The following is a 12,598-nucleotide window of genomic DNA, read 5'->3' on the forward strand; positions in this document are numbered from 1 at the left end:
ATGAGAAAATGAGATAGAGAACTGTAATATATTAAAATCCAAGCATAGGCTTACAACAGATTGAATAATGCCAATAATAGGCTTATATTATTTGTTGGTGTTTGTTTGTGTTTTATCAGCTATTCCTGCTTGGAGAGGAGAGAGAAGAGGTAACTTTTTCTTAAAGGTCAGGAGACAGAGGTAAGCACTAGTTTGGCAAGATTACAAACAAATGTTCAAACACCACTTATAGTTATATGCACTATGATCAATCCTGTAATATGGTTCAAGAGCTCTATTGTATTCATTCATGTTTTCAGCATATGCAGTAAGAATATTTCCAACATAAGTAGTATATGCATTTGAATATTGCAACTCAATAATTAGCAGCTTAAGTCTAAAATAATTAGGCCTAAGTGTTCAAGTTGTCCTCCATAAGGACTAAATCTTTCTGCACTTTATTCAAAATGTTATATTTAGGCTTATTGCTGAATCACAGGCACTGATTCAGTTGTGTATTTATATTCTTTAGCATTTGAATAGGACTTTTTAATAGGTTAAATTAGGCAAATATTTGATACAGTTGTATCTATTTATAATTCTGTCATTGTATATTTATTTGAATGATTTGTAAAGCATTTTGGGCCAACTTCTGTTGTTTTTAAATGTGCTCAATAAATAAAGGTTGATTTGACTTGCTCAGCAGTAAATGGGGTACGGCAATGGGTGCTATTTTATAAGAATATTACTGGTTCAATACAAGTTAAGTTCAAATTGACGGCATTTGTGACAAGATTACCACAAAAAATAATTTCAACCTGTCCCTCCTTTTCTTTTACAAAAAGCAAAAATCAAGGCGACAGTTATGCACTTACAATGGAAGTTAAGGGGGCTTATCTTTCAAGGGTTTAAAGGCAGAAATTTGAGGATTATGATTTTATCACACTATAATCATGTTCACATGTATATTGTTTACATCTTTTGGCTATACTTTTGAAACAGTGAGTATTTTAACATTTATGGATTGGCCCCATTCACACTGTAAGTGCCTGACTGCAAGCCTCATACATTTTTTGGTGATCAAAATACTGCAATAAATGCTGTTGATTGAGCTTAATTTGTACTATTAATTTAGTACGGTTGGGAGTTTAATTGCTTAATGAATTTTCAGTGTGATTGTACCGATTATTTTTTTTCATGAAGGTTTTGCTGTGCTGTATGAAGCATTATCTCATCAGCCTAGAACTCATCCACCATGGCATTATGCCATTCAGAAGAAATAATAATGGTCTTTGTCAAAGAGGCATTATTGAGCTGTATGAACTGAATGTAATTTTTTTTTATTTTTGTCACAGTGCATTCCTTCTAGTGTATTTTTCCTTTTAATGTGGGATGCACATACTTACATCTAAGATTTCCAAGTACAGAATGCACCAGTCAGATACAGGATGTTTTGATAGGTTCACTGGGTCATGAAGAAGGAAAACTGTCCTGTTAAAAGTAGAATGTGTGTTGAGTGGAAAGATGTGGGTAAGATTTGCTGCTTATAATTTATTCTTATGAACATAAATTAAACATACCAACCCTCAAATATATTACATTTCTTCAGTGAATTTAGGTAGGTGTACATCACAAACACATTTACATGATATTCATTAAGTACACCATAAAAAATTATCATTGTAAAATTAGTCTTTATTTAATATACTGGTTATCATCCTCATTGAATTTTTCTTGTCATACATTTGCCTCACACACTCTCTTATAAATAAAAGCTTGCCGTGGCAGTACTGTACAAGATTCCCTTTGTACATGTAAGACACTACTGAAAAACAGAGAAGAAAACAAGTACCTTTGAATTAAAGACAACGGCATGAAGATTCACTTGAACAGGATTGGAAAGCACATTTGCATCATCCAGCTGGTTTTGATGTTCTCATTAGCAACAGGTCTGCTTCATTTCAGAAATGTCGAGCTCCCTCTTCATGTAACACCCAAAGTGCAGAAGCAACAGAAAGGCCATTAATGAGAACAGGGCATTGGAGCATACTGTATGCAAACACACACAAATCATTTTTTTAATTAAATGTTTTTCGCAGAAAAATATACTTCATTTTAAAATAGATGTCACATGAATCTTTTTGCCTCAAGAAAAATTCTGATGTAAATATTCCAAAGAACTTATAAGCAAAACTCAAATTAGCTAAGAGGGATCAGCAGTCCTAATCCTGTTGTTTAAACAATACTATTTACTCAAATTACTGTCCTCTTCATAAGCATGTTCAATGAGCAAATGTAAACTCGAAAAGAAGGGACTGTTTACAAATGACAAACCAAAGGGTTTTCTGAAAAAGATCAACATACTTGGGAGGTATGAACACATTCAAGCATGTCTTGGTAACTGCTCTTTTAAATAACAAACAGACATTAGAGAAAACATGAATACTGTATTTGAATTGTAAAGTATTTTTCCTCCTTGTGTCAACAGTACATTAGTGCTCTTTTCTACAATAAAACATAACTGCTTTGTGAGGCTTAGCACTGATACTATGCAGAGAACAGTGTAATTCCCACCATTTACACTTGAAGACTTTTAAATAAGAAAACTCCCTTACAATTTTTAAGATGTACAAAGAATTTGTTTAGGTACTAAAATAAGGATAATTTCACCAAGAATATACTACATTGATCTTAGGAGATGCTGTCCTGTCTCTAAAACCTCATTCTGTTCAAAAACTGCTACAAAATTGTGCTTGGAGTGGTCACAGGGCAACAGTGGTTTGAATTCAAATCAAACTTCTTTATTTTCAGTTCAAATAAGGTTCATGTAAAAATCATATGGACTTTTATTTGAATTCCTCCATAATTGTTTATGTCAAGAACTAATGACGCAAACAAAATATTGGCTAATCAAGTGTAGGTAAAGATGGAATGAATGTAGCATTCTCTGGTGAACATCTGAACCACAACTTCTGGAAAGAGTAAGAGCACAGCCTGTTTTGCTGCCTCTGCTTAAGGTTTAAATATCAATCTTTATAAAAACTAAAAAGATGTATTTTAAAAGGAAGATGAGAAAATGCATTTAACACTATTAACAATGAAATAATCTGATCGCATTAAAACCTGCACATTTTCACAGATATGCAAACATTTGAGAAATGAGAGACAATTCACACACTGAATCACAATGTTATGGCATACACAGAGTGCTGTAGAAGTTGCTGTGCAAAAGGTGTGAATTAAAGTCGGTGCGCAAGAGTGAATTGGGCAACCCTGAAATTCGACCCTAAATTAAAAGCTTCATAGTCTTATTCTAGTTTAAGTGTCGTGTTGTCTGTAGAATCCAATAGCTCACATCCTGCAGGCTTCACAGTCTGTAACATGGTGCTCATTTACAAGACCACAATTCCCAACAGGGTTGAGAAAAACAACAGCACATACATCAGTCGTCGTATCTACCTTACTTCTAAACCTCTATCCCAAGAGCTCATGAACAACAATTGTGCCAACCAACAGGATATTCAAGTAGAGCTAATTTGCATTCATGCTGCTTTCTTGAATTTCAGAGAAGGGTAGAATGGCTTATTGGTGCTGACGGACTACTTCTTGTTTAGCTAGGATAACATCAATATATCTTGATTAAGTTCTACACCTTGCATTTGGCAAATGTTGTGGGTGTTGTGAAACACTGCTAGAGCTTAAGTGTGTTTACTGAATTTACCTGAAAGCTTTAATTTGAGAGACATTACGAGCTCTACAGACACTTAGTATTATTATTTAAACATTTGCTTAGATTACTGCATACACTGAATGGAAAAGTGGTCCAGGGACCTAAAGAAAGTCATGGTTTCTCTGGATCAGAGGCACTAATTGAGGGGGGAAAGGGCAAATGAAAAGAAATCAAGGCCCTTTTTTTTGGCAAAAGAATGGGACACTGCCATTAAAGAAATAGGGAGCCCCTTACATAAACCTTTACCTAACTTAAAACGTGAGTGGTAGTGACACCATTTTGGAGTTGAAGCAACCCCTTTTTGGAGTAAGTCCGCCCCTTGTGGAGTAACTCACTTATTCCATTAAGGCAGGCTCTGTCAACCTTTATATAATACAATTCAGTATCGTCATACAAATATCTAGAGACATTCATATACAAATGCTTTAAGAGGAACACCCATCCACACAGTAATAGTAATAACTACTAGTTAATTAAACCACACATACATGCACACATTTCTGTGGCACAATAAAATTCAAGACAAAAGTTAAAATACAAATCACAGGCAGTTGTCCCATAAAACAGTTCTTTAGGAAGAAGATTTCAAATGTAAATGTTTTTAAAAAGTCAAACAAAAAGCTGCTATAGCTTTTTCTCAGGTTCAGGGGCTTTGTCTTCCCTTTTCTATGCTTCTATCCCCAGCTCTTGCACTTGCTCTGACTCTCCAATCTCCACTTTGTCTGGGGCTGGGGGATTAAAGTCTTGTATGACACTGGGTTCAGAGGGCTGATAGCGGTATTTGTAGCCAAAGGCACGTAAGTGGTAAGTGTAGTATTCCAGCAGGTACATGACTGATGAGTCAACATAGTGGAAAGAAACGGCCAAATCTGAACAACACTGGGGCCCCTGAGAGAGAGAGAGAAAAAAAAAGAGAATGTAATCTTTAAACTTTGTTTCCTTAAAAGGAATATTCTGGTTTCAATAAAAGTTCAGCTCAATCGACAGCATTAGTGGCATAATTTTTTGTGGTAATAAATATTATTTCAACCTCCCAACCTTTTCTTTAAAAAAAGCAAAAATCTAAATTACAATGGAAGTGAATGTGTGCCAATTTTTGAACATAAAAAAAACAATCAAATTCAAATGTTTAGCCACAAGACATAAACAGTGTACGTGTTAAGTACATGATTTTATCACTAAAATCATATACTAACCATTACTGTGAGAAGTTACAGACAATTTTGCCAATGTCAAAAAACCCTAAAATTATAAAAAAAATACAATTTAAACAACTTGACAGCTCAAATAATACATGAGTTTTAACAGAAAAATGTATGTTATATATTTATACCATTTTAAGCTTCACATCTGCCTTTAAACCCTCCAATTGTCCCCATTTACTTCCATTGTAAGTGGCTCACTGTTACCTCAATTTTTGCTTTTATTAAAGGAGGGATGGGCCTAAATTATTTTTTTTTTTTTGGTAACCAAAATTATGCCACAAATGCTTTCAATTGAGCTTAACTTGAATTGAACCCAGAATATTCCTTAAATGTCATCAGGCAAAGGTGCCACTGTAGATGAACTTGGATCTGAGCTAAAACAAACTCACACTTCCTTGGGACAAAGACATGGGGATTTGTGCCTTTTGACTTGCAGGGCATAAAATAAATGTTTTTTCGAGGTGTAATCTATATTTAATTGAACAGGATGTATGTGAAAGGTGACATTAAAACATATGTGTCTTAAAAAAATACTGAAAATGCAATCCTTTAAAAGGATTGCCATCCCAGATGTGAATGACTGATTTTATTCAGCGGAACGCAAATTACGATTTTTAGAAGATAGAGCTCTGTCAGGTCCTTATAATGAAAGTACACAGTGACAGCAGTTTGACGGTCCAAAAATCACATTAAAGCAGCATAAAAGTAATCCACATGACTTCAGTCAATCAATTAATGTCTTCTGAAGCGAATCGATAGGTTTATGAAAGAAACAAGTCGATAATTAAAAGTTTTTAACTTTAAATCAGCACTTCCATCCAGAGCTCTGATGCTGTTTGAAATAGCCGAACTCTCGCGTGACGTTCATTCTTCTGTTGTAAATAAGTGCCGCTTACGAATTCACCGACACGCTCACGTCATGCAACAGCTACGTGATGCATCAACTGCTGGCAGGAAGTGCTTTTTAAAAGTTAATAATGTTTTAAAGATCTATTTATTTTTTACACAAACATATCGATTTGCTTCAGAGGACATTCAATGATCAACTGGAGTCGCATGGATTACTTTTATGCTGCTTAAATGTGACTTTTGGACCGTCGAAGTACTGGCACCCGTTTACTTGCATTATAAGGACCTGACAGATTTATATCTTCTCAAGATCTTCATTTGTGTTCTGCTGAAGAAAATACACATCTGGGATGGCATCAGAGTAAGTGAATATTGATAGAATTTTCATTTTTGGGTGAACCATTCCTTTATGGCAACTAGACCAGTGTAAAATAGTGAGCTGGAGCATTTCACTGGAATTAATGGTGTAACCTAATTTATTATTTAGCAGGGGGTGTTCTCATACTTTTGGCAGACAACTGTAGTATACTTTGTCCATATATGCTACATGGACAAAGCATACTACACTTGACCGCATTACTACAAACTTCTTCATTAACCTCACCTGTGCTCATCATTGGTGCATTTGCCTGCTATTGACTGTACTAAAAGAGTATCAGAGTAGTTGTAGTGGGTATGCGTCCCATAAAACATATATATATATATATGATAAGCTTATGTTTAAATTTCAAAAATCTAAATTATGCCATCTTATAAATGTACTATTTAGAACCTATAATGCCTTACAATACTGTGTAGGTTGCCAGCCCAATTGGTTATGGAACAGAACTATGATCTTGATAAAATCAACACCCATTTTTTTCGACAAGTTTGTTCTCACCTGCACAATGGGGTAATAACAGTAGTTCCAATACCAGAATGTCTTCGAAAATGTGCCAGTGAGATGGGACTCAGGTACGAAAGGATGGAATGTCTCTCTTTGCATGTTGTCTCTGGAATCTCCTGCCAAAACGCCCATCTTCTCCATACACTGACCCAAGGCTAGGTCCTCCACAGAGGAAGTGTGCGTGCACACTTTGGTGCGAAATCCTTCCACAAACCTCTTCAGAGCCTCTTTACTGAGCACATAGCCAGCACCGCCACTCATGTAGCCCTGTTTCGCGAAGGGCTTAAACCGCCGTCCAAAATACACTGGGTCATCTGGTGAGTGACTGGCCAGAATCCATCGCAGGTTGTCTATAATCACATAGGTGTCATCATCTGCTTTGAGGAACCAGTCTGCCTCATCCAAGTGTTTCTCCATGACATAGTGGAATGCATGGATGGTTTTCCAGTACAACTGATCCCGACCCTCCTTGGTCTTCAGGCCAACCGTGGGAAAATCTGGGTTGTCCTCAGAACTCATGAAGACCACAATATTGCAGTGCCGACTCCATGTGGCTTTCACATGTCGAGCTTTCTTCTCAAGGTTTTTAGGACCAGTCATAACCCAACATAGAATGCGTACTCTCTTATAGAGAGCATCAGCTATTGTTCCATCCTCACCTAAATAAGACAAAGATGACTCAGAAAAATACAGTACACATACAAATGCAAAGAATATTGGTCGTTCACACCGAACAAGTTTTTACATAAAATAAATAAAAACTACAAACAGAGCAACGAATGCTAGTGGCTGAAGGAGCATTTTTTTTTTTATTTGAACAGTTTTTAACACGACACATTCCTACAATATGCAGCACAAAGACGTCTGTCTAGCACATGCCAACACTGAAAAGCAATGGAGATGGACGGGAATACGCATTCCCTGTCTACGGCTCCATGTTGTGTGAGATGAATGCATGTGAATAAAATTTTGAGTTGTCATAAGACAGTCTACAGTTTATCACTTTTGGGATAGTTTATTGACAATCAGATAGCAATAAAACGGAGTCTATAAAACATCTCTGTATGCTTTAACAAGGACAACACACATTTGACACAAACCCAAAAGCAGACCAAAGTCCATCTTTTCACCAGGATACACACTCAAAACAAACATGCAAAAAAATGCACATTATGGGGAAGAGATCATTCTTACACATAACATATGGGGCCAAATTAACTGAAGAGCTGTTTGACCTGCTCATATAGGAATCCTTGCATACATTAATGATATAAAGCATTGTAATAGTACCAATAGTACAGGATAATTGTATCATCAGATTATATTATTAAAGGCTGGGACATTGTAAGTATTATCTGACCCTACCAGTCTACATTCCTCTCTTGGGAATGCCTTTTGAACTACTTGAATAACTTTCTTGCTCTTGATTTACTCGTTCTGGGAGCCTTTTTAAATGGACTGTAAGACCACGTGACTACCATGTTCAGCCATGGTCCTGTCAACACCTTCATACTGAATGGGTGCTTTAAAGATAAAAAAGTCACAAGCAGTAAATGTCATATTCGAAAGCTAGCAATAAATTTATCTTAAAAATCGCTCATGTAGAACAAAAATTAGTACATTCATTTCAAGTCTTAGACTTTCATATCATCGCTACCTTGTGAATATGAAACAGTCTATTAATTCGATAATTGTTGGTTTGGAACTGAAACAATGCAAATCAAGTTTAACAACATCTAAGCAAGGCATCAAATGCCATTGAGAGTACAATTTCCCCCAGTGTTATTGAAGCTATTCCATCCAGCTACACACAATTACCTTACATACACATCCTTCTTAACCTACAGGTCAGATTGGGGGGTATATTCTCAAATTATAATACATTCAAATTCAAGAGTGCTATTAATATCAGGGTTCCAACTAATTTATCCAATGAGTTTCAATGATTCATTTATAATTGGGGGATAGGTTTTTAAAAAAATCATTTTATAGAAATTGCAGTCATAAAAAGCATTAAATAGTTGATTAAATATTGAGCCAAGCATAACTAGCAAAAAGTATATTCACAATTTACATTTCCCTGAATTTTCCAAGCCTAGAAATCACAATTTTTAAATTCCCTAATTTTTCAGATTTCGATGCCTGTGGGAACCAAGTAATATACAATGTGGGATTATGGTTACAGAACTTGAGTTGTTCCGCTCATGCAATATTATATTCCAGTGTAAAAATCCATAATAATGAATTACAATTGCCGTATTATATATATATATATTATCATATTTCCATCCATTCTGTGGTTTCTATAGTGCGTTACCTGTATGGTGCGGATGGTTGAGGTTGAAAAGAGCCGATCTCTCCTTCTTCCAGTTCTTGCTTTCCTCCTCCAGCATCTCCTGCAGTCTTTTCCCGGGTTCTTCGGTCTCACGAGACGCGAAGATCCGCGCGAACCCAAACTGACTCAGGAACAGGTACAGACTGCACGTGCCCACCAGAAAGCCCACGTAGAACGCGGAGCGCGCGACGAGAGATTTCATTGCGAGCTCGGTTACGACAGACTCCCACCTCAGAGCACCTGGACAGCACACAGAAATAAGGACTAACGTCTACAAGCAGAGGGTGGTGCAACATTGATCAAATCGTGTCTGATAGCATTATTTATACTCGTAATGACAGATTAAAGGACAAACACCCCTTGGAGTTGAGACACCGGTGCAACGGCAGCCCAAATTATATGTGTCGTCATACCAGGACACAACTACTGACAGTTGTGCGTCGAAACAGGCAACTTCCTTCTCTTTAATTTCCTGGTCTTCAACCTTTACAAACTAATATTTGTTTAGGAAAATGTACATACGCTTTCTCAAACACTTGTCAAACGTTATTTAATTTATCAGACAACACATTTTAAGCTAAAATGTAAATCATTCAAATAACGTAGTTCAAAACATAATAACAATTTTTTTTTTTTTTACTTCTTAGATGATGACCCAATCTTACCAGACACTTCATTTCCGCCTTAGAAGTGAGAACAACTGCTGGATTCGACTCAGAGTCCATTTCAGTCCAACTCAGACAGCTAGCATGACTTTAGAGCGAAGAGTTTTTCCATTAAAATCCAAATTACAGACTGCCAAGCGTGGTACAACAGTTCTAAAATCATGTCCTGACTTATTTCTTAAGCGAATGTAAATTTAGTAAGATAAGAATAAAGAATAATTGATTTTAAGCTTAGCAGTAACGTGGGTGCTAACTGAACGTTTACGAAGTTGAAAGGGGCGGAACAGTTACGTATTAAAATAAAGGCAAAAAGGTTAAAAACACCCAACCTATTTACAAGTTACTTGTCATTCTCATTTTATGGACAGTAACCCACATGCACATCACACCTGGACGTGTTGCTAATTAAATCGATTCAGATTGCTTTCTGATTACACCGTTTTCGCCGACTGAATCCAATGCATGAGCGTGTTTGCGTCACATCTGAAACAGTCAGTAGGACCAGAGCCATATAAAGAGAGAGTTGCGACAACTCCATTGACTCCAATGGAACGTTTTTTTTTTACAGCAATGGCGGCTCGTGGAGCCCATAGACATTATGTCTATGGTGGAGCCTCTCAATAGTTCCCGGAAGTAGCAGCAAACACCGTAGAGATGCATCAGAACAAACCGTTTGCGACGCACTTTTAAAAGGTGAGACGTTTAAAGAATAATATTATCTTATTCTGTATATTATCAGTACATCTAAATAAAAATAACTTGTAAATTAAAACCTTATAGTTGAGTATTACTCATTAAATTAGGAGATAAGGGATGTTATCGGATAACTAACAGATTAGGCAAGGATTGGAGCTGGATAAAGTTAGTAACGAACACCCTATTAATTGTAAAATCTTTGCAAATACCTCACACATTTTTTTGTTGTTGTAATTTTATATTATTATTATAATTATTATTTATATTTAGATTGCTCCTGCTGACTTGAGCCAACCATTTTTTTCTCCTCTCCATGTCAGTGGGCAAGCCATACATTCGCACACCTTTCTCTGAGCGATTGGAGCATCCCCATGCAGCACAGCAAACCATGGTGAAGACTATGCAACGACAACATGAAAGAAAGGACACATACAAAATGCTTGGCATGCTATTTCATTTATTAGAAATGTATTCATGAATTGCTGTAAATAGTTATTGCATTTATTTGAATAAAAATACAAAAAAGTAATATCAGTAATATATTATTACAATTTAAAATAACCGTTTTCTATTTTAATGTATTGTAAAATGTAATTTACTCCTGTGATGCCAAGCTGAATTTTCAGCCTCATTACTTTTGAACGGCAGTTTATATACGAGTATGCTTAAGTTGTTTTAAAGCTGAATATATTGTGTATATGAATAAGTATTGTAAGAATTATACATTAGATATATAATATTTATAATACATAAATAATTATATTACTATATATAGAATTGTAAGAATTGTAAACAATAAGCTTCATTTCACTAAATTTAACATTTACGTAACTGCTGCTAATAGTTAATATTTCATTGACCCATTGTGCGGTGCGAGCTGGAAATCACCTGTCACCAGCCTGTCTCTTTACTATCTGAAAAGTCCTAAATATGACATTAGTTACCATGAGATTAGTGAAAACAATGAACATGAGGTAACATAAAAAGGCAACAGAAGAGAAACCCTAGCCTGAAATAAGTTGAGGCAAATAACAGTAAGCGAACACTAATCCTCAAATATTAGCTGATTTGATCTTTAAAAAACAACATCGCTGTAACAACATACTCATGCTACATACATATGTCGGTGTGTTACATAAATATATAAAATAAATGCATTTATTGACTACTAATTACCAGAAATCGCAGTTCTGTCACTCTACTCTTAACAGTTTGAAATGCCCGCCAAAGCACTTCCTGGAACTATCTGAAGTCTACGTGAATCATGTGACAATCAAGCATTTAGAACTTCCGTTGTCGCAACTCTCCTTTATATTGGTCTGATTAAGACATACGGAAGCTATACCAACAGGAACATGTATCCTCTTTAAAAACTGCTTTTACTCTCCTACAATAATTAATACTTTTCCTGAGCCAACTAAAACTCCTATAGGTAAAATATGTTTTTCAGGAAAAAAAGATAGATATAATAAAGTTAGATCCCTTTTTCTTATGGATATAGTTTCTATCTCTCCTGCAACCTCTTACTGGAATAATTTATTTAAAAATTTAAATTGGGAAAAGATTTGGTCCTTACCACAAAAATATTTTTTAACGAATAAAGTAAAAGAAGTATCCTTCAAAATAATAAATAAATTTTACCCTGCTAAATATTTTATGATTAAATATAAAAGTAATATTGACACAAGATGCTAATTTTGCCAAGTTCACACTGAAACTGTTTATCATTTATTTTGGTCCTGTTTCTATACTAAACGACTATGGGAGAATATTGAAACTTTTATTAAAGACAATACTCAGCAAGATATATCAGTAACTTTTAAATACATTATTTTTGGATACTTTGATTCTGATCCCATTAAAAAAAAAAACCTGCTTTGTAACTAATTTAATTTTTTATTGTCAAACTTTATATCCATAAATGTAAGTTCACCAACAACAAACCAATCTTTGTTTTTTTTAAAGAGTTTAAAATGTACCTTAACACCATCTCGTCCTCAGTAAATAAGAATGCGTTAAAAACATTTTTAATTTGTAATGACCTTAATTTATTTAGGCCTGCTCTAAGTGATGTATAACATATCTCACCCTCTTGACTTTTTTTGTTTTTGTTGTTGTTGTTTTTGTATCTTCTATTTTTCATTTGTTGTTATTTTCTTCTTTTAGATGATACTGTACATATTGTTGTTATATTTGTACAGTTTTATTTACAATTTTGTTACAGAAGTGTATATTATGATTGTTATCTTTGTA

At 35.1% G+C, this 12,598-nt stretch overlaps 1 protein-coding gene and 1 long non-coding RNA gene across 2 annotated transcripts; one reads left to right on the forward strand and one right to left on the reverse strand.

The window, feature by feature from the left end:
- Positions 1 to 2,432: 2,432 nt before the first annotated feature.
- Positions 2,433 to 10,197, reverse strand: LOC127653599 (glycoprotein-N-acetylgalactosamine 3-beta-galactosyltransferase 1-B-like). The gene is made up of 4 exons (XM_052140329.1): positions 9,650 to 10,197; positions 8,967 to 9,224; positions 6,644 to 7,308; positions 2,433 to 4,597 (listed from the first exon to the last, which is right to left on the reverse strand). Exons 2-4 carry the CDS (start codon positions 9,184 to 9,186, stop codon positions 4,376 to 4,378), a joined length of 1,107 nt encoding a protein of 368 aa, XP_051996289.1. The 5' UTR covers positions 9,187 to 9,224; positions 9,650 to 10,197; the 3' UTR covers positions 2,433 to 4,375.
- Positions 9,630 to 10,824, forward strand: LOC127653605 (uncharacterized). Its single transcript, XR_007971836.1, has 3 exons — positions 9,630 to 9,674; positions 10,218 to 10,342; positions 10,666 to 10,824. It is a non-coding gene; the product is annotated as an uncharacterized LOC127653605 (long non-coding RNA).
- The last annotated feature ends 1,774 nt before the right edge of the window (positions 10,825 to 12,598 follow it).

Source organism: Xyrauchen texanus, chromosome 13 (genome assembly GCF_025860055.1).
Source record: "Xyrauchen texanus isolate HMW12.3.18 chromosome 13, RBS_HiC_50CHRs, whole genome shotgun sequence".
Taxonomy (NCBI): Eukaryota; Metazoa; Chordata; class Actinopteri; order Cypriniformes; family Catostomidae; genus Xyrauchen; species Xyrauchen texanus.

Excerpts from the sequence above, each read along its gene's own strand:
- LOC127653599 (XM_052140329.1), bottom strand. The coding sequence starts at position 9,186 with ATGAAATCTCTCGTCGCGCGCTCCGCGTTCTACGTGGGCTTTCTGGTG. Across the intron at positions 7,309-8,966 it reads CAACCATCCGCACCATACAG|GTGAGGATGGAACAATAGCT; the intron begins GTAACGCACTAT and ends TGTCTTATTTAG. Across the intron at positions 4,598-6,643 it reads GTTATTACCCCATTGTGCAG|GGGCCCCAGTGTTGTTCAGA; the intron begins GTGAGAACAAAC and ends TCTCTCTCTCAG.